Source organism: Anomaloglossus baeobatrachus, chromosome 3, assembly GCF_048569485.1.
Source record: "Anomaloglossus baeobatrachus isolate aAnoBae1 chromosome 3, aAnoBae1.hap1, whole genome shotgun sequence".
In the NCBI taxonomy this organism is placed as follows: Eukaryota; Metazoa; Chordata; class Amphibia; order Anura; family Aromobatidae; genus Anomaloglossus; species Anomaloglossus baeobatrachus.
Genome location: NC_134355.1, coordinates 210,054,267 through 210,077,165, shown reverse-complemented (window position 1 = coordinate 210,077,165; position 22,899 = coordinate 210,054,267). Strand labels below are relative to the sequence as shown.

Here is a 22,899-nt window from a genome sequence, read left to right as displayed (position 1 = left end):
CATATAGTCTATCCCAAGTTGGTATCAATAAAAACGTTGTCTCGCTCCACAAAAAATAAGCCTTCAAACGGCTTCATTGGCAAAAAAATGAAAGTGTCACGGCTCTTAGAAAATGGCAACAATATCAAACCAATTTTGGGGGCAAATTTCAGATTTTTTTTCACCACTAAAATAATAAAAAAAAAGGGACATGTTTGGTATCGCCATAATCGTATTGATGAGAAGAATCTTATTCCAAGGTAATTTTTGCCACAAAATGTACGCCGTAAAAACATTTCCAAAAAAACCCCCATGCCACAATTGTGTTTTTTTCCAAACTTTCTCCCCATATGAAATCATTTCCCCGTTTTCCAGTACACTATGTGGTAAAATGAAGTGTCATTCAGCAGTACATATCGTCCTGAAACAGGCTCTAATATGTCTATGTAGACACAAAAACAAAAATGTTACGGCTCTGGGAAGAAGGAGGAAAAAATGAAAACGCAAACAAAGGAAATTGACACCATCGTGAATGGGTTAAACAGGTGCTTACCCTGTTTGATTTTCCACCAAGTCACAAGGTATGAAACAACCTGTAGGTCAATGGTGGAATGGGTCCTGACACCCCCAATAATTATACAAAGCACTTGTTACATGTGAACTGCTTAAAAGGTATGTGTTTTCTCCCTGCATGAATGCAAGTACAGAGAGATGTAAGGGCTCACAGATTCTATTATCCTCTACACTGTTCTGTGCATACACTCATACAGGAGCAGAGAAGTCCAATAAGCCTGTACCCTGCTCTATGTATGCACTCATACAGGAGCAGAGAAGTCCAATAAGCCGTACCCTGCTCTATCTATGCACTCATACAGGAGCAGAGAAGTCCAATAAGCTGTACCCTGCTCTATGTATACACTCATACAGGAGCAGAGAAGTCCAATAAGCCTGTACCCTGCTCTATGTATGCACTCATACAGGAGCAGAGAAGTCCAATAAGCCGTACCCTGCTCTATGTATGCACTCATACAGGAGCAGAGAAGTCCAATAAGCCGTACCCTGCTCTATGTATGCACTCATACAGGAGCAGAGAAGTCCAATAAGCCTGTACCCTGCTCTATCTATGCACTCATACAGGAGCAGAGAAGTCCAATAAGCCTGTACCCTGCTCTATGTATGCACTCATACAGGAGCAGAGAAGTCCAATAAGCCGTACCCTGCTCTATGTATACACTCATACAGGAGCAGAGAAGTCCAATAAGCCTGTACCCTGCTCTATGTATACACTCATACAGGAGCAGAGTAGTCCAATAAGCCGTACCCTGCTCTATGTATACACTCATACAGGAGCAGAGAAGTCCAATAAGCCGTTCCCTGCTCTATGTATGCACTCATACAGGAGCAGAGAAGTCCAATAAGCCGTACCCTGTTCTATGTATGCACTCATACAGGAGCAGAGAAGTCCAATAAGCCGTACCCTGCTCTATGTATGCACTCATACAGGAGCAGAGAAGTCCAATAAGCCTGTACCGTGCTCTATGTATGCACTCATACAGGAGCAGAGAATTCCAATAAGCCGTACCCTGCTCTATGTATACACTCATACAAGAGCAGAGAAGTCCAATAAGCCGTTCCCTGCTCTATGTATGCACTCATACAGGAGCAGAGAAGTCCAATAAACCGTACCCTGTTCTATGTATACACTCATACAGGAGCAGAGAAGTCCAATAAGCCGTACCCTGCTCTATGTATGCACTCATACAGGAGCAGAGAAGTCCAATAAGCCTGTACCGTGCTCTATGTATGCACTCATACAGGAGCAGAGAATTCCAATAAGCCGTACCCTGCTCTATGTATACACTCATACAAGAGCAGAGAAGTCCAATAAGCCGTACCCTGCTCTATGTATACACTCATACAGGAGCAGAGAAGTCCAATAAGCCGTTCCCTGCTCTATGTATGCACTCATACAGGAGCAGAGAAGTCCAATAAGCCGTACCCTGTTCTATGTATACACTCATACAGGAGCAGAGAAGTCCAATAAGCCGTACCCTGCTCTATGTATGCACTCATACAGGAGCAGAGAAGTCCAATAAGCCTGTACCGTGCTCTATGTATGCACTCATACAGGAGCAGAGAATTCCAATAAGCCTGTACCCTGCTCTATGTATACACTCATACAGGAGCAGAGAAGTCCAATAAGCCGTACCCTGCTCTATGTATGCACTCATACAGGAGCAGAGAAGTCCAATAAGCCGTACCCTGCTCTATGTATACACTCATACAGGAGCAGAGAATTCCAATAAGCCGTACCCTGCTCTATGTATACACTCATACAAGAGCAGAGAAGTCCAATAAGCCGTACCCTGCTCTATGTATGCACTCATACAGGAGCAGAGAATTCCAATAAGCCGTACCCTGCTCTATGTATACACTCATACAAGAGCAGAGAAGTCCAATAAGCCTGTACCCTGCTCTATGTATACACTCATACAGGAGCAGAGAAGTCCAATAAGCCGTACCCTGCTCTATGTATGCACTCATACAGGAGCAGAGAAGTCCAATAAGCCGTACCCTGCTCTATGTATACACTCATACAGGAGCAGAGAAGTCCAATAAGCCGTACCCTGCTCTATGTATACACTCATACAGGAGCAGAGAGGTCCAAAAGGCCTGTATCCTGCTCTATGTATACACTCATACAGGAGCAGAGAAGTCCAATAAGCCTGTTCCCTGCTCTATCTATGCACTCATACAGGAGCAGAGAAGTCCAATAAGCCATACCCTGCTCTATGTATGCACTCATACAGGAGCAGAGAAGTCCAATAAGCCTGTACCCTGCTCTATCTATGCACTCATACAGGAGCAGAGAAGTCCAATAAGCCTGTACCCTGCTCTATGTATGCACTCATACAGGAGCAGAGAAGTCCAATAAGCCTGTACCCTGCTCTATGTATGCACTCATACAGGAGCAGAGAAGTCCAATAAGCTGTACCCTGCTCTATGTATGCACTCATACAGGAGCATAGAAGTCCAATAAGCCTGTACCCTGCTCTATGTATGCACTCATACAGGAGCAGAGAAGTCCAATAAGCCTGTACCCTGCTCTATGTATGCACTCATACAGGAGCAGAGAAGTCCAATAAGCCGTACCCTGCTCTATGTATGCACTCATACAGGAGCAGAGAAGTCCAATAAGCCTGTACCTTGCTCTATGTATGCACTCATACAGGAGCAGAGAAGCCCAATAAGCCGTACCCTGCTCTATGCATGCAGTTATACAGGAGCAGAGAAGTCCAATAAGCCTGTACCGTGCTCTATGTATGCACTCATACAGGAGCAGAGTAGTCCAATAAGCTGTACCCTGCTCTATGTATACACTCATACAGGAGCATAGAAGTCCAATAAGCTGTACCCTGCTCTATGTATACACTCATACAGAAGCAGAGAAGTCCAATAAGCCTGTACCCTGCTCTATGTATACACTCATACAGGAGCAGAGAAGTCCAATAAGCCTGTACCCTGCTCTATGTATGCACTCATACAGGAGCAGAGAAGTCCAATAAGCCTGTACCCTGTTCTATGTATACACTCATACAGGAGCATAGAAGTCCAATAAGCCGTACCCTGCTCTATGTATGCACTCATACAGGAGCAGAGAAGTCCAATAAGCCTGTACCCTGTTCTATGTATACACTCATACAGGAGCATAGAAGTCCAATAAGCCGTACCCTGCTCTATGTATGCACTCATACAGGAGCAGAGAAGTCCAATAAGCTGTACCCTGCTCTATGTATGCACTCATACAGGAGCAGAGAGGTCCAAAAGGCCTGTATCCTGCTCTATGTATGCACTCATACAGGAGCAGAGAAGTCCAATAAGCCTGTACCCTGCTCTATGTATACACTCATACAGGAGCAGAGAAGTCCAATAAGCCTGTACCCTGCTCTATCTATGCACTCATACAGGAGCAGAGAAGTCCAATAAGCCTGTACCCTGCTCTATGTATGCACTCATGCTGGAGTAGGCCTGTACACTGCTCCATATACAGTTGAAACCAGAAGTTTCCATACACTATCTATAAAGACATATATTCATGTTTTTCTCACTATCTGACACGAAATCAGAAAAAATATTTCCCATTTGAGGTCAATTAGGAACCAAAATTATTTATATTTGCCAAATGCCAGAATAATGAGAGAGAAAATGTTTTAAGGCATTTTTATTACTTTCTGAAAAGTCAAAAGTTTACATACAGTATATTTCATTAGTATTTGTTTCCATTGCCATTAACCCCTTAACGACCGCCGATACGCCTTTTAACGGCGACAAATTAGGGTACTTCTTCCGATCCGCCGCTTTTTAACGGCGGTCGGAAAAAAGGGTAAAGCGCCCCCCAGAGTCAGAAAAAATCCGGGGTCTCAGCTGCCGGGGGTAGCTGAGACCCTGGAGATCATGATTCTGGCCGGTTTTTCCGGTCACCGCTCACCTGATGACCGGTATACACCGTATACCGATGATCAGGTTACAGTAAATGACCGCGCCGGTAAAAAATCATTTATCTCCCATCTGGCATAAACAAACATGTCAGATGGGAGATAAATCTCATCCCCCGGTCCTCTCCGGTCCCCCGGTGTCGCCAAAGTGTCCCCCCACCCCCCCTTCCTCCCGATAATCTAACATGGCGCCGCACATACCGGCGCGCACAGCAGCGCGCTGGCCGCATTTCCCCCTTTCCTATGGTTTCTGTCGCATGTGCTATGACACATACGACAGAAACCTGCTCCCCAGGCCCTGCCAGGTCACCCCCTATTCCCACCCCGGTGTTCCCCGGTGTCCCCCGTACCTGTCAGCTCTGATCCCCCGCGGCCCCCTCCTCCTTCACAGTGCACGCCGGTCACACTGCAGAGCGCGGCTGACAGCTTCCTGTGTCTGACTCAGACGCTGGCTGCTGCTCGGCACTCTGCAGCTGTGACCCGGGGAGGGTGGGTGCAAATTCTTTGCACCCACTCTCCTCAAATGGAGGGTCTGCACTCCTAGAAAATGGGGGACACGTTCCCTGAACGTGCCCCCCATATTCTAGAAGATCCAGAATCGCCGCGGGACTTTCACAATGGATTACAGGGACCCGATTTTTTTTTTTCAATAAATTAGCCAAAAGAGGGAATGTTTTTGGGGAGTGTTTTTTCAAATAAATTTTTTTTTTGTTGTCAATTTTTTTTTTTTATTACTGTCAATTAGTTATGTCTGGTATCAAATAGACGCCGTGACATAACTAATTGCTGGGCTTGATGCCAGGTGACATTACACATCTGGTATCAACCCCATTTATTACCCCGTTTGCCACCGCACCAGGGCGCGGGATGAGTTGGGGCGAAGCGCCAGGATTGGCGCATCTAATGGATGCGCCACTTCTGGGGCGGCTGCGGCCTGCTATTTTTAGGCTGGGAAGAGTCCAATAACCATGGCTCTTCCCACCCTGAGAATACCAGACCCCAGCTGTCAGCTTCACCTTGGGTGGTGATCTAATTTGGGGGGACCCTACGTTTGTTTTTTTTTTTTAATTATTTATTCATAAATAATTAAAAAAAAACACAAAACAGCTTGGGGAGCCCTCCAAATTGATCACCAGCCAAGGTGAAGCTGTCAGCTGTGGTTTGCAGGCTACAGCTGTCTGCTTTACCCTAGCTGGCTATCAAAAATAGGGGGGACCCCACGTCATTTATTTTAATTATTTTTTTTGGGCTAAATACAAGGCTAGGCACCCTTTAGTGCCACATGAAAGGCACTAAAGGACGCCAGCTTAAAATATGCAGGGGGTGGGACGTTATATTGGTTTGACATCTATCCATTCATCCATTGTAGCATTTTAGGCTATGCGCCCACAATCGGGGTTTGCAGCGTTTTGGGCGCAGTGTTTTCCCTGCGTCCATAATGCTGCGTTGTGCAGTAGAAGCACAGTGGAAGGATTTTTAGAAATCTCATGCCCATTGTGCTTCTTTTCTCCGCAGCATAAACAGACCTGTGGCGCAGCTTCCCGAGCCTCAGCATGTCAATTTATGCTGCGGAGATGAGTGTTCTCTGCAGGTAGAATAGAGCTAAAGTCCACAGCAGCCTGAACCCAAATCGTGGGCATGGGCAGCTGCGTTCTCCCGTGGACAACACTCACATCTCTGCAGGAAGGCTGGCACTGTATACTAGACGCCGTGTCGCTGGATCATGGCCACATAGCCTAACAGTGAGAAATTTGTTGCTACAGCAACATTTTTGTGAAGTACCTGTGGATTCAAAATGCTTACTATACTCCGGAATAAAATCCTTGAGGGGTCCAGTTTCCAAAATGGAGTGACTTGTGGGGGTTTCTGCTGTATAGGTACCCAAGAGGCCCTGCTAATGTGACATGGTGCGTGCAATTTATTTAAACTTTTCCAAAATTCAAATGGTGCTCCTTCCATTCCAAGCCTTCCCATTAATCCAAACAGAGGTTTTTGGGCACATATGGGGTATCCCTGCGCTCACAAGAAATTGGATAACAACCTGTGGGGTCCACGTTTTGTTGTTGCCTCTTGAAAAAGTGAGAAATGTGATGCTAAAGAAACCTTTTTGTGAAAAAAAATCAAAATTTTCAATATGGCAACCTAAGCTTATCAAATTCTGTGAAGTATTCGTGGATTCAAAATGCTCAATATACACCTAGATAAAAGCCTTGAGGTGTCTTGTTTCCAAAATGGGGTCACTTGTGGGGGACCTCCACTGTTTAGGCACTTTAGGGGCTTTCCAAATGCGACATAGCGTCCACTAATTATTCCAGCCAAATGTTCAGTCAAATGGCACTTTTTCCCTTCCGAGCCCTGCTGTGCACCCAAACAGTTGATTTCCACCACACAAGGTATCAGCATACTCAGGAGAAATTGCACAATAAATTTTATGCTGCTTTTTTTCCTTTTACTCTTGTTAAAAAAAAAGCTATGTGGTTGAAGTAACAATTTTGTGGTAAAAATGTATTTTTTTTATTTTCACAGCTCAACGTTATAAACTTCTGTGAAGCACCTGGGGGTTCAGGGTACTCACCAAACATCTAGATATATTCCTTGAGGGGTCTATTTTCCAGAATGGGGTCACTTGTGGGGGACCTCCACTGCTTAGGCACCTCAGGGGCTCTCCTAATGCAACATGACGTCCGCAATTGATTCCAGCCAATTTTGCAGTCAAATGTCACTCCTTCCCTTCCAAGACCTGCCGTGTGCCCAAACAGTTGATTTCCACCACATATAAGATATCACCAAACTCAGGAGAAATTGCACAATAAATTTCATGGTGATTTTGTTCCTGTTACCCCTGTGAAAAACATAGCTACCTGGTTGAAGTAACAATTTTGTGGTAAAATTTTATTTTTTTATTTTCATGGCTCAACGTTATAAACTTCTGTGAAGCACCTGGGGGTTCAGGGGACTCACCAAACATCTAGATAAATTCCTTGAGAGGCCTAGTTTCCAATATGGGGTCACTTGTGGTGGTTTTTTGCTGTTTACGTACCTTAGGGGTCCTCCAAATGCGACATGGTGCCCGCAATCTTTTTCAGCCAAATTTCCTTTCCAAAATTCAAATATTGCTCCTTTCGTTCCAAACCCTCCCATTTGTCCATACAAAGGTTTCAGACCACATGTGAGGTATCACCGCGCTCATAAAAAAGTGGGTAACAAAGATTTTGGTCAAATTTTTGGAATTACCTCTTGAAAAAGTGAGAGAATTGATGCTAAAGCAACATTTTTGAGAAAAAAATGACAATTTTCAATATGACAACGTAACGTTATCAAAATCTGTGAAGTACCTGTGGGTCCAAAATGCTCAGAATACCCCTCGATAGAAGCCTTAAGGGGTCTAGTTTCCAAAATGGGGTCACTTGAGGGGGGTTCCTGCTGTTTAGGTACCTTAGGGGATCTGTAAATGCAACATGGTGCCCGCAATCTGTTTCAGCCAACTTTGCTTTCCAAAATTCAAATATTGCTCCTTTCGTTCCAAGCTCTCCCATTTACCCAAACAAAGGTTTCTGACCACATGTGGGGTATCGGCGCGCTCATAAGAAAGTGGGTAACAAAGTGTGAGGTCCAAGTTTTGGTGTTACCTCTTGAAAAAGTAAGAAAATTAGTGCTAAAGCAACATTTTTAGGTAAAATGTTAAGTTTTATTTTTTTTCATTCCACATTACTTTAGTTCCTGTGAAGCACCTGAAGGGTTAATAAACTTCTTGAATGTGGTTTTGAGTACCTTGAGGGGTGCAGTTTTTAGAATGGTGTCACTTTTGGGTGTTTTCTGTCACCTAGGCCTCTCAAAGTCACTTCAAATGGGATGTGGTCCCTAAAAAAAATGGTTTTGTAAATTTTGTTGAAAAAAAAGGGAAATTGCTGATGAACTTTGAACCCTTCTAACTTCCTAACCTCAAAAAATTTTGTTTCAAAAATTGCGCTGATCTAAAGTAGACAAGTGGGAAATGTTATTTATTAACTATTTTGTGTGACATAACTCTCTGGTTTATGGGCATAAAAATTTAAAGTTTGAAAATTGCTAAATTTTTATTTTTTTTTTTGTCAAACTTCAGATTTTTTCACAAATAAAATAAAAAAAATATCATCCTAAATTTACCTCTAACATGAAGCCCAATATGTCACGAAAAAACAATCTCAGAATCACCGGGATCCATTGAAGCGTTCCAGAGTTATAACCTTATAAAGTGACACTGGTCAAAATTGCAAAAAATGGCCTGGGCATTAAGTACAAAACTGGCTTCGTCCTTAAGGGGTTAAACTGTATCACTTGGGTGAAACGTTTTGGAAATCCTTCCACAAGCTTCTCACAACAGTTGTTAGGAATTTAGGCCCATTCCTCCTGACAGAACTTGTGTAACTGGGCCATGTTTGTAGGTCGCCGCTCGCACCGGCCTTTTCAGGTTTTCCCATAAATTTTCAAGGATTGACATCAGGGCTTTGTAATTGCCACTCCAAAACATTAACTTAATTATCCTTAAGCCACTTTGCAACCAATTTGGCAGTAGCTTTAGGTCGTTGTCCATTTGGAAGACCCATTCCCACCCAAGGTTTAAGTTCATGGCTGACATCTTGAGATGTTGCTTCAGTATTATGATGCCATCTATTATGTGAAATGAACAGTCCCTCCAGCAGCAAAACAACCCCAAAACATGATGCTGCCACCCCCGTGTTTCACACTTGGGATGGTGTTCTTAGGCTTCAAAGCTTCTCCATTTTTCCTCCAAACGTAACAATGGTCATTATGGCCAAACAGTTCAATTTTAGTTTCGTCAGACCACATGACAGGTCTCCAAAAATTAAGGCCTTTGTTCCTGTGTGCATTTGCAAACATTAATCTGGCTTTTTTATGTTTCTTTTGGAGTAATAGCTTTTTCCTGGCAGAGTGGCCTTTCAGCCTATGTAGTCCTCATTTCATGGTGGATAATGACACAATCTTACCAGCTTCATAAGATTATTTGCTTTTGTTCTTGGGTTGATATGCACATGTCTGACCAAAGCACATTCATCTCTGCTACACAGAACCAGTCTCCTTCCTGAGCAGTATGATGGCTGGACATTACTATCTTGTATGTACTTGTGTATAGTTGTTTGTACAGATGAACAAGGCACCTTAAGGTCCCTTGAAATTGCACCCAAGGATGAACCAGACTTGTTTAAGTCCACAATTCTCTTCCTGAGATCTTGACTGATATCTTTTGACTTTCCCATGATGCTATACAAAGAAGCAGTGTGTTTCAGGAGGCATTAAAATACATCCACAGGTGTGTCTCTAAATGACTCAGAAGTTGCCAATAAACCTATCCAAAGCTTCCAAAGACATGACCTCATCATATGGGCTGTCCCATATTGTTTAAAGGCATAGTATTCTTAGTGTATGTAAACTTTTGACTTTGCAGAAAGTAATAAAAATGCCTTAAAACATTTTCTCTCTGTCTCATTATTCTGGCATTTCGCAAATATAAATAATTTTGGTTCCTAATTGACCTAAAATGGGAAAGGTTTATTCTGATTTCATGTCAGATACTGAGAAAAACCTGCATATGTGTCTTTTTAGATAGGGTATGTAAACTTCTGGTTTCAACTGTATGCATTAGTATGCTCCTATAAGCCTGTACACTGCTCTATGTATGCATTCATGCAGGAGCAGACCATCTAATAATACTACATTCTGCTCTATGTGTGCACTCATGCAACAGCAGATTGTCCAATAAGCCTACACTCTGCTCTATGCGTGCACTCATGCAGGAGCAGAAAGTCCAATAAGCCTGCCTTCCACTCTATGCGTGAACACATGTAAAAGCAGACCGTCCAATAAGCTCGCGTTCCACTCTTTGTGGGCACTCATGGAAGAGCATTGTGCTCCTCTAAGGCGGGCTTTGCACGTTACGACATCGCAAGCTGATGCAGCGATGTCGCACGCGATAGCCCCCGCCCCCGTCGCAGGTACGATATCTTGTGATAGCTGGCATAGCGAAAATTATCGCTACGCCAGCTTCACATGCACTCACCTGCCCTGCGACCGTCGCTCTGGCCGGCGACCCGCCTCCTTCCTAAGGGGCCGGTCATGCGGCGTCATAGCGACGTCACACGGCAGGCGGCCAATACCGGCGGAGATGAGCAGGATGTAAACATCACGCCCACCACCTTCCTTCCGTAGAGCCGCCGGAGGCAGGTAAGGTGAAGTTCCTCGCTCCTGCGGTGTAACACACAGCGATGTGTGCTGCCGCAGGAACGAGGAACAGCATCGTACCATCGCTGCAGCAAAATTATGGAAAAGTCGGAGCTTGCAACTGTGATACGATAACGACGCTTTTGCGCTCGTTTATCGTATCATCTAGGATTTACACACTACGACATCTCAAGTGACGCCGGATGTGCGTCACTTGAGATTTGACCCCACCGACATGGCACCTGCGATGTCGTAGTGTGCAAAGCCGCCCTAAGTCCGTATAGTACCTGTGTATGTGCTCCTAAGAAGCACAAGTGACGTGTTTTGAAAAACAGTTGGGGTTCTGAAGACCTAGATACTCCTAATCTGCAGAATGCTTCATGCCATGTTATAAAACCGAAAAAAGTGTTGACACCTTTAAATGACTTACCCGGAATGTGTCTGTCTTGTCTCCTGAATGTCCATAATCTGCTATCAAAGCAGCTCCTCCAAATCTATTTATTTGACTGGCAAGCTTTTGAATAATAACTGCTGCTTTAGGAGATAACTCTATATGTTCCCTCGTTTCATCAGCCTAGAATAAAAAATATAAATGATCAAAAATATATAACTGGAGAGTGTAGAAAACAGATACTTATTTACTAGGTATATATTAAAAGGGAATCTAAAGGCAGGTTATTGCTACCTCATTTGAGAGCAGCATGATGAAGGGAAAGAGATCTTGAATTCAACAATGTATCAGATTACTGGGTGCAGCTGTTTTGACACAATCAGAATTTTTAGATTTAGCTATGTAGCAAAGCTGAGAAAGCTGCCCCCGCCCATACCTGGCTCGCTATAGAGATTGTACATTGACAGTGAGGTGTCAATCAAAGGAGGGGGAGTGGTAGACTGCCATGTGCGTCACTTTGTAGTCCGAGCAATGATAAGGGTACTACTGCTTAAAACAACATAACAAATAAAGAACAGATTGGAGTGTGACAAGACAGGCATCCTTGAATTCTCTGTGTTAAACCTTACAGCATGCAAAAACCTGCTGACAAATTCCCTTTAACACTAGAAGTCCCAGAGAGGGGTCATTTGACATTTCTACCATTGGAACCCTATGGAGCTCGAAATTCCTGGGACTTCTAGTGATAAAAAGGGGTTACCAGAGAATTGTTATAGCTCAAATAAAATAAATATTTTAATGTTTAAATATCTATTGTTTAAGTACCTATATTTAAGGTAATGATCTTCAACCAGTTGTATAGAAGCCACCTATGCGTAGTGATCTAGGATGCTACATTTTTAAATATCACTATTATATTTACAAGTCACTGACATAGGATCCAACAGTAAGGACATTCATATGTGTCATTTTCACGTAGTTTATGTGTTTTAGTACCGTAAGTAGCACTCTATGAAAAGTGCTGTGAACCTAGCCTTTACATAATTATGTGATCTATATATACTAATGGATACGTTTTATTCAATATTAACCTCTTCACCCTCGACCGATTTTTTGTTTTCCGTTGTTTTTTCCGCTCCCCTTCTTCCGAGAGCCATAACTTTTATATTTTTCAGTCAATCTTGCCATGTGAGGACTTGTTTTTTAATGGAATGAGCTGTATTTTTTTAATTAAACTATGAGTTTTACCATATAGTGTACTGGAAAATGGCAAAAAAATTCCAAGTGCGGAAAAATTGCAAAAAAAAGTACGATTGCATGATTGTTTTTGAGCTATTTTGTTCGCTGTTCACACTATATGGCAAAACTAATGTGTCACTGTGATTCCTCAGGTCAGTACGAGTTCGTAGACACCAAACATGTATAGATTTACTTTTATCTAAGGGGTTAAATAAAATCAAAAGTCTGTCCAAAAATAGTGGCGCACTTTTTGCACCAATTTCCGTGATATCTAGCGTTTTAATTTTTCGAGATCTATGGATCAGTGATGGCTTTTTTTTTGCGTCTCGAGCTGAGGTGTTCAATGGTACCATTTTTGCGCAGATGCTACGTTTTAATCGCCTGTTATTGCATTTTGCGCAAAATTTCTGGCAACCAAAAAACATAATTTTGCTGTTTGGAAAGTTTTTGCCGCTACGCCATTTACTGATCAGATTAATTGATTTTATATTTTGATCGGGCATTTCTGAACTCGGGGATACCAAATGTGTGTATATTTTTTATTTTTTTAACCCTTTAATTTTCAATGGGGTGAATGGGGGGGTGAGTTGAACGTTCAGATTTTTGTTTTTTTTTAATTTGTTAAAACTTTTTACTTTTCTAGTCCCCCTAGGGGACTATAAGGATCAGCAGTCTGATCGCTCTTCCATTTCTGTTGATCCAGCTACACAGCTGTGAACACCAGAAATTATCATCTCACGTCTCATACAGCACTCAGCCAGGTGAAAGAGGAATTGTGCCATGTTAGCTACAGGAGTCATCATATGACCCTGTGCTGCCATGGCAACAATCGGCTCCACGTGATCAAGTGATTCCCGCGGCAGCCGACGGGGATTAACATTATGGCCTTAATGCAGTCATTAAGGGGTTAATTACACTTTGAATTTGGTGAGATTTATAGTTTAGTATCTTAAAGTGAAAGCATAATATTCACATCATTTTGGTCTTCATATTCTAGATTACTGGACTATTGCATAATTGGCGTAACAGAATAGAAATTCTATTGAAAAGTCAATAAAAAGTGCAGGATTCCAGCATTAAAGCAAATGAAAGTCAACTAGTACTTTCACATTCAGCAGCATACTGAATGTGCCAGAGGACAGAAAGTTACCGTTTTCAGGGACCATAGCTGGCACACTGTATAACATTACAACAGAAAAACCAACCTGAAGAAATGTTTTTGTAAGTAGAGAATTGGAAGAGCCAAGTACAAATCTTAATCTATTCGGGATCTCTGGATCAATGTCAACTAATATTTCATTCCATCCAGCCGACGTTTTCTATATAAAAAACAAGTGAAACTTAGGACAAAACACTGGTACATACTACTAAATAGTGAGAATTGTAATGTTACAGTAGTAGTAAGTTATGGCTAAAAAGTTGTAGTTTAGCAATGTGGCTTCAACTACCAGAGACTACTTTAAACCTTAGTCGTGTGTGTGTGTGTGTGTGTGTAGATAGAGGGATAGATAGATACACACACATACACACACACACATCCACACACACATCATCTCACAAAACTCAGTGTACTCCTCCTCACATTTTTGTAACTATTTTATTATATTTTTATGGGACAACCCGAAAGATAGGACACTGACACAACGTAAAGTAGTCAGTGTACAGCTTGCAAAATACTGTAAAGTTGATGTGCCCTCTAAATGACTCAACACATAGCCATTAATGTCTAAACCACTGGCAACAAAACTGAGTACACTCCTAAGTGAAAATAGCTAAATTGTGGTCAAAGTGTCAATATTTTGTGTGGCCACCATTATTTTCAAGCACTGCCTTAACATTCTTGGGCATGGAGTTCATTAGAGCTTCACAGGAGCCACTGAAATCCTCTTCCATCCTCTATGACGACATCATGGGGCTGGTGGACATTAGAGACCTCGCACTTCCTCCACCTTCAGGTTGAAGATGCCCCACAGATGTTTAATAGAGTTTAGGTCTGGAGACATGCTTTGTTAGTCCAGCACCTTTACCCTCATTTTTTTTTTAGCAAGGCAGTAGTCGTCTTGGAGGTGTTTGGAGTTATGTTGGAATACTGCACGGTGGCCCAGTTTCCGAAGGAAGAGGCAAGGCACACTTGTTTTTGCACTCCTCACTGGTTGCCGTCACACACGCTTAACACCATTTGAACCAAATGAGTTTATCTTGGTCTCATCAGACTATAGGACATGGTTCCAGTAATTCACATCCTTAGTCTGCTTGTCTTCAGCAAACTGTTTGGGGGCTTTCTATGGTCTTTGCACTGACAGCCTGACCCCCCATCCTTTTAATCTCTGCAGTAATGCTGGCAGCACTAATACGTATATTTTGAAAGGACAACCTCTGGATATTATGCTGAGCACGTGCACTCAAGTTCTTTGGTCTACCATGGTGAGGCCTGTTCTAAGTGGAGCCTGTCACTGCTGTATGGTCTTGGCCACCGTGCTGCAGATCAATTTCATGCTCTTTTTGTAGAGCAACAATTCTTTTATTCAGATTCATTTTCACTTAGGGGTGTACTTACCTTTGTTGCCAACAGTTTTGACATTAATATATGTACAAAAATGTGAGTGGGTGTATTCACTCTTGTGATGTTCCCCATCCTGGTATACATGTTCCCCATCCTGGGATATGTGTCCCATATCCTGGTATATATGCCTTCAGTTGTGTTGCTTTTTTTTCTAAGACACAAAAAAACCCAAAGAATTCTACTCACCTTCCCTTTGCTCCCGTGGCGCGCGGCAATCTCTTCCGATGTCGGTAACCGACTCCAGCATCTAAGCGACAGGCAGTGCATGACCCCAGAGCCATGTGTCCCCAGTCACACGCCGACAACATCTGCTGGCTAATCCAAAATTAATATTCAACGCTACCCTTAATCTCGTTCACCTATCATCAGTGATAGTAAATGAAAGTGAAAATGTTTACTATCGGTGACTTTGGTGCTGAGAGGTTGGTGGGATTATGGGTGTGGGGAGCAGTGAATATTCATTTTGTTTAATGATGGACACACAGCCCTGTTTCCTGCAGGGGTGTCCCTGCTCCTGCCTCCAGTGACCCTGCTCCACCACTGCAAGCCACAGCGAGCCAGGTACATGTCCGACCATTTCCCTCCCCCCCACCCAAATTTGGAGAGGACACTGTATGTTATGGTCCGAAAAATACCGTGTGTGTATGTATATAGGACTTTCCCACTTTCTGTTTTAATTTTTTCCTCACCTTCTTCTTAGAGCCATAATTTATATTTTTCTGTCAATATAACCATAAGAGGGATTGTTTTTTTGCAGGGAGAGTTGTTCTTTTGAACGAAATTACAAAGCAAAAAATCCAATCACACAATTTTTTTTTTTTTTTAATTTACCATGTTCACTGTACAGTAAAACTGACCAGACTATATGATTCTCCAGGTCAGTACGAGTACGTAGATAGCAAACATGTACAGTTTGTTTTTTATAATTTATTTAAGTGGTGAAAATCATTTTGAAATTTCTAAATAAAATATTTTTAACTTTTGAAGCCATTTTCGTAACGTAACCTAGAATTTAATTTTTCAGGATAGGGCCTGTATGAGGCCTTTTTGTGCCCTGAGTTGACATTTTTAATGATACAATTTTTGGGTACATACGATGTTTTGATCACCTCTTATTGCAATGTTATGACGGCAAAAAAAAAAAAGGCAGTTTTATTTTTTTTCACCATTATTCTGTTTAGTGATCAGATTAATTTGTTTTATATTTTGATAGATTGGGCATTTCTAAATGCAGCGAACCCAAATATGTGTATTTTTCGTTTGTTGTTATTTTAAATAGGGCAAAAGGAGGTGATGTGAACTTTTTAATTTGCTTTTCTTATTTTTAAAAACTTACTAGTGCCCTTGGGGGACTTGAAGCTCCGATCGGTTGTGCTATACAGAGTAGTGCATCAGCACTGCTCTGTAAAGCAGAAATCACGATCTCCTATGAATGCCGGCTTGCAACTGGTGCTCACAGGAGAATCACATTGACAGACATCAGCTAACCCCTGGCTGTCATGACAACCCATTGATACCCTGTGATCATGATTTGGGGATTACTGATGGAAGAAGAAAAAAGCATACTCCCAGCTGTTGCTTTTTAAAGAATTTAAATTATTAATAGCGGTGGGCAGATCTCCAATCCACCTACACCTATTAGAGGCACAATATGGCTGATTAAATCAGATCAAGAAACATACTTGGCCACTGAATCATTTCAGTGGCCAAGTTTCCAATTCGGAAGAACAAGCATTACAGTCCGTGAAGCCCAGGGGAAATCAGGCCAAGGTACAGAGAAGTGTCTTATCCCCTATCTACCCTGTCTTGCCCACTGATGTTGCTTTGCCCTAAACAGGCAGTCAGTACCCAAGTGTGGGACTAGACTAAGGGGTACTTTACACGCTGCGACATCGCTACCGATATATCGTCGGGGTCACGTCGTTAGTGACGCACATCCGGCGCCGGTAGCGACATCGCAGCGTGTAACACTAAAGAGCGACGATCAACGATGCGGAATGAAGGAGGAGGGCGGGATGTTACGTCCCGCTCATCTCCGCCCCTCCGCTTCTATTGGCCAGCCGCTTAGTGACGTCACGGTGACGTTGCTATGACGACGAACGCACCTCCCCCTTGAGGGAGGGATTGTTCGGCGGTCACAGCGACGTCTCTGACCAGGTATGTGCGTGTGACGCTGCCGTAGCGATAATGTTCGCTACGGCAGCGAGCACCAAATGTCGCACGAGCGACGGGGGCGGAAGCTATCGCGCTCGACATCGTTAGCGATGTCGCAGTGTGTAAAGTACCCCTAAGTGTCCCCAAAAGAGAATTTGTCTCCCAACGCTTTCAATTGTACAGGCTGGGAGCAAGAAAAAAGGCTTTCAATAATTAGTGCCAGTAGTTACAAAGGTATATAACATTTCAGGGTCATGCAGTGACAGGTATACCCTGTATAGTGGAAAAAGTGTTGCAACACCTAATAGAATTGGGGAGGATTCTGAGCTACCCATATGCAGGGTTTATGGAGTATTGAGTTATGTCTCCTATTGTTGGGCGTCAGACCTTACATTCTGTGTGGGGCTATCAGTCATCGCCTCAGGCAGGTTATAGTGTACAGTGAAGCACATTCATAGAGATCATCCCCCAGTCGAGGGGGTGGAGTCTGAATACCAAATCAACACCCAAACATCTAATCATGATCAATCACTATCCTATAAGGTCGTGGCTCTTGCAACCATGATCATAGTGGTGTCCATCTTATGGTTAAGTCCCGATATCATTGTATTTGGATAAGCAACTATATCTCCAGTAGTAAACAGACGCCTCCTGAAGCCAATAGGGGACTGCTTGACTGGACGCCTCTATTGCTGTCGTGATGCGACAATTTTCATTGCGTCATACAGGGTAATCTTGATAAAACCCGGGACCGGATCTCTCTAACTAAGCGATGCCACATCAAAGGGGTAGCCTCTACCAATGTTGAGATGTCCATCATTGACACGTCAAAGATCACATCTTAAAGGGCAGCCCTGGAGAGGCCTGGGCTTACTGCATGTTTCCATGGGGATGCCAGGGATTATATTATAAGGGGCAGTCATGGCTGGGATTCGGGGACAAATCCGGAGTCAGCATCACCCATGGGAAAGTCAACCCCACCCCTAACAATGACGCAAGTGTCACCGTCTATCACACGGGCTCGTATGATAGAGATTATGTTCGATCTAGTGCTCTGGTATCATCTCTATTTTTTAACATTACTCAAAAAAGGTTATATTTTTAATAAGATCTCTTCATGCTGCTTACCAATTAAATATTCTAAGAGACGTACAATTGGCATAATAGTTGATTCAGCTATTTTGAGTAGTTAATTTAAGCCCTTAATAACCCACGATATGCTATGTACGGAAGACGCGTCATTCCCCATTTTCATCGGTGGTCCCATGAGGTGATCGTAGGGAGTTGATGTGTTTTCATGACAGCAATGGGTCAGTTGATGCCCCCTGTGTCTGTCATGATGATCCTCCTGTGAGCGCTGCTACGAAACAGCATTCATAGGGGATAGTGATTTCTACTATACAGAGCAGTGCTGATGCACTACTATGTATAGCGCAAGCAGTTAGATTCTAAAGGGACTAGTAAAAAAAAAAAAAGTTTTAAAATGTATAAGAAACACAAAAGTTCAAATCACCTACCTGCCTACAGCCTGTTTTCTAAACCTAACAATCAAAAAGACTGTTGGAACATCATTGCAAATGTGAACAGGGTGGTAGCTAAAAAATAAACACTATTTATATAAAGTGAAAGCTGCACACTAAATTCAGAGAACTATGAATAAGCATAACTGCTCTATGATACATAAAGAATGAAAAATACACTTAGCCATATGAAAAATTAAAAAAATTGCTAATGTATTGATCAATTCATTACTGCCCCATAACCACTTCATGGTAATCTCTTATTTATCAGGTCCCTAGTCAAATGTACCGCTATGTGCGTTTAAAACCTGCTAGTGTGCGGGAAGCCAGGGGGACCTGGCTATATAGGAAACTGCACAAACATGGCTAAAGGGCGGGACTGGGTTCTCAGACAGAAAAAAAGTTGCATAACAATCAAAAAGACTGCTGGAACCCCATTGCAAATGTGAACAGGGTGCTAGCTAAAAAAAAAAAAATGTTTTCTGTCTGAGAACCCTTTACTCCCCCCCGACGGATACCTTTTGCTCTGGGAAAGGCATCTTTGTCTTACGCTTTCTACTGAGCAGAGGGACAAGGTTCTCTCTCTTGTCCACAAAAATTTGTCAGCTCAGAACTGCAAGAAGCAAATTATAAATGCTTATCTCGTTGCTCGTTGGTACAGGGTCCCAACTAAACTCCACAGGATGTACCCTGCTGTAGACCCTAAATGCTGGAGATGTGGAGTGGGTGAGGGAGACTACTTACATATTTTTTGGTCATGCCCGGCTTTACAGCGGTTTTGGGAGAGTGAAGGACGTTATCAGGCTGGTGACCAGAAATACGCAGACCTTGGGCCCAAAGCTGTTTTTTGCTCCAACTCCCTGAGTCCCCTTCCTGGATCCTATAAAAGTTCTCTGCTGAACTTTCTGCTGATGGTGGCCCTGGCATGTGTCCCCCTGCGATGGAGGTCCTCTGTCCCCCTGAGTCAGTCCACGTGGGCGGGTAGAGTGAACGACCTGATGTATATGGAGGACCTGACTACTTCACTCCATGATAGATATGATGCCTTTTACAAAACATGGTATTATTGGATCGAGTTCAAATATTCCAGGGATTACGGTAAATTGATACCCCCAGACTGAGGATGAACACCTTGGGATCTTCATGTTGGTATGCGACCTGTCTTCTGTCAGTCCTTGTTTAATGTTCCTTCATGTGCGTTCCCCTCCCCCCTCCTTCACTTCCTCTCCTCTTCTCTTTGTCCACAACTCTTTTGCCTGTTCACTGTTTATTTTCCTTCTCCTACTTTGATTTCCATTTGCTTTTATGATGTTATTCCCATATGTTGATGGTTCATTGAAAAGTAACAGGCCAGTGAAGGTCAAAACGTGCATGTATTATTTTTAAGGATGATCGAATACCTCAAATATTCGGCTTCGCGAATATTTGCCGAATAGGTCGCCGCTATTCGACTATTCGCGAATATTCGATGCGTAATGTAAGTCTATGGGAAACCCGAATAACAACTATTCGGAACTCTTCGGGCTTCCCATAGACTTAACATTGCGCATCAAATAGTCGCATAGCGGTTACATATTCGTCGGATGTTCGCGAAGCCGAATATTTGAAGTATTCGATCATCCCTAATTATTTTGTGTTATTTCCATGCTCGCTGCTAAATAAAGAATTAAAAAAAAGGTTCAAATCACCCCCCTTTTATCCTGTTGAAAATAAAAAGCATAAAAATTGTATATATCAAAATATAAAATAAATTAATCAAATTGTTAAACAGCGTAACGAGGTAAAAAATCAAAACGCTAGACTTGCAGTGTTTCAACAGAAATGAATGTACTAAGAGGCAAAAACATTGTACGTTCCCAAAAATAAAATCAATTAAAGCAACAGCTTGGCGCGCAAAAAAATAGCCCTCACAGCCCCAGATCCCAAAAATGAAAAACATTAAAAGCTTTCAGAAAGTCGAGACACAAGCAAAATCTTGTTTTTTCTTTTTTCTAAATTTCAGATTTTTTTCCCCATCACTTAAATAAATAGAAACTATAAATGTTTTTTTATCTACATGAAAAACTGTTTAAAAGAACCGAAGTCCTCAGTGGTTGATACCTTTTAATGGCTAACTGAAAAGATGGTAATAATAGCAAGTTTTTGAGACTACTCAGGTCTCTTCATCAGGCATGGTATAACACAAAATCTGAAGAGTCACATATTTATCTACATAATCATACTGACTTGGAGAAACATACTGCCAGGTAATCTTTATGGTAAAATAAAGGCTGAAAATGAAAATTTCGTCACACTTGGAAATTTCCCACCTCGTTACAATAACATCACATGATAAATGGATGGTGTCATTCAAAAACAAAACTCATCCAGCAAAAAAAAAAAAAATCACACGGCTATGTCAATGGAAAAATTAAAAAGTTATAGCTCTTGAAATAAGGAGAGGAACAAAAATGAAAACACAAAAATAAAAAAAAATCGCCCGGTCCTTAAAGGCTTAAAGCAGACTCTAGCAATATTTTTTTCCAGCATTGGAGTGGCACTTTAAACATAAGTCCCCTGTCATATACTCAAATTCCGGCATCTTCTAGACTTAGAGATGAAAGGACCAGTGACCCCTCGATCAAAAGCAGTGTTTTAGATCAAAATTACCCCCTCAGAAACCGGAATCAAACAAGTGTCATGGCTCAACTACTCAACTCCAAGGCTCGATCTGTTGACCTATGGTCAAATGTTCGGTTTCCCTCTCTTTTGGACCACAGCCTGTTTTGTCTCTGTCCTATTTAGGATAGTTCTTGCCCTTACTTTTTATTTCTATTCAGGTGTGTTCCCTTCCTTGTTTGGTTTGTCCAATCACATCTTGGGAGAGGCTATTTATACTCTCCATGTATTCATTGTTGGCTATATTGCTAGATAGAAGGATATTTGCAATCTCAGCTCTAAAGATAAGATTCATCTTCCTAAATATTCACTATTGCTTTTCCCTGTGGTTTGTGTGTTGTACTTCCCAGCATTCGTCCCTTTCTTTTAGGTTTGGGATTTGTTTTTTTTCCCAGATATTCCGTAAGTCTTTTGAGATTCCTCTGGCTTCCCTGTTTGAATGAGTTAACACGTTTTTAGACCAGTGCCTAACCCTCTGACTATAAGACTATAAGACGCACCGGACCATAAGACGCACCCTGGTTTTAGAGGAGAAAAATAGGAAAATAAAATTTTAAGCAAAAAATGTGGTCATGACACACTGTTATGGGGCGAGGATCTGCTGCTGACACTGTTATGGGGGTAATGTCCCCAAATTCTCTACTAATGTACCCCAGCCTGGTAATGATCCTCCTGCCTTGTATATATATGTCCCTCATCCTGGTATAGCCCCCATCCTGCCATATACTGCCATCCTGGTATGTGCTCCCATCCTGCTATATACCTCATCCTGGTATATGGCCGCATCATGCTATATACCCCATCCTGGCATATGGCCACATCCTGTCCTGCTATATACCTCCATCCTGGCATATGGCCGCATCCTGCTATATACCTCCATCCTGGTATGTGCTCCCATCCTGCTATATACCCCCATCCTGCTCATATACCCCCATCCTGCTCATATACCCCCATCCTGCTCATATGCCATCATCCTGCTCATATGCCATCATCCTGCTCATATGCCATCATCCTGCTCATATGCCATCATCCTGCTCATATGCCCCCATCCTGCTATATGTCCTGCATCCTGTGGCACACACAAAAAAAATAAATAAACGTTTATACTCACCTTTCCTCGCTCCATGCAGCATCGCTTCTCCTCCAGTCAGTGCTGGCAGCAGCGCCGCTTACCTGTGTGGAGCCGGCCAAGCTCCCAGTAGCATCGCGATGTCCTCCTGTCTGTGCCGGCCGCGGCTGTGTGGACATGTGCGCACAGCGATGACGTCATCGTTGTGAGCAACGTTAGTCTCCACACAGCTGCGGCCGGGCACAGACAGGAGGAGATCGCCATGCTGCAGGGGAACGGTGAGTGTACAGATTCACTGCACCCCAGGCTGATGATGATATGCGGGGAGCACTGAATACAGCCGCACATGATCACTCAAGGCTGTAGTTGCCAGGGGTGATCATGCGGCCGGCTGTTTAGTAAGCGCGCATCCCCCGCCCATCACCCCGTCCACCTGTCAGCGCCAACTTCAGCGCTAAGAGATGGGCATGCAGATGTAATGAGAGGGCCCACGTGGTCACGGCAGGCGCTGCTGCAGCCTGCTCGTGCCCCCGATGACCCGCTCCACCGCAGCACCCACATTCCCCACAGCCCTACATTCAGACTATAAGACGCACCCCCCACTTTCCCCC

The 22,899-nt window shown here is 42.9% G+C and overlaps 1 protein-coding gene across 1 annotated transcript in view; it reads right to left on the bottom strand.

Annotated features, from left to right (window-relative positions):
* Positions 1-22,899, bottom strand: part of NDUFAF7 (NADH:ubiquinone oxidoreductase complex assembly factor 7) — a 198,925-nt gene that overhangs the window by 21,358 nt on the left and 154,668 nt on the right. The window contains exons 7-8 of the mRNA XM_075339703.1: positions 13,530-13,643; positions 11,125-11,268 (exon numbers count right to left, since the gene is read on the bottom strand). Coding sequence (XP_075195818.1) covers positions 11,125-11,268; positions 13,530-13,643 — 258 coding nt within the window. The remainder of the gene's footprint in view (positions 1-11,124; positions 11,269-13,529; positions 13,644-22,899) is intronic.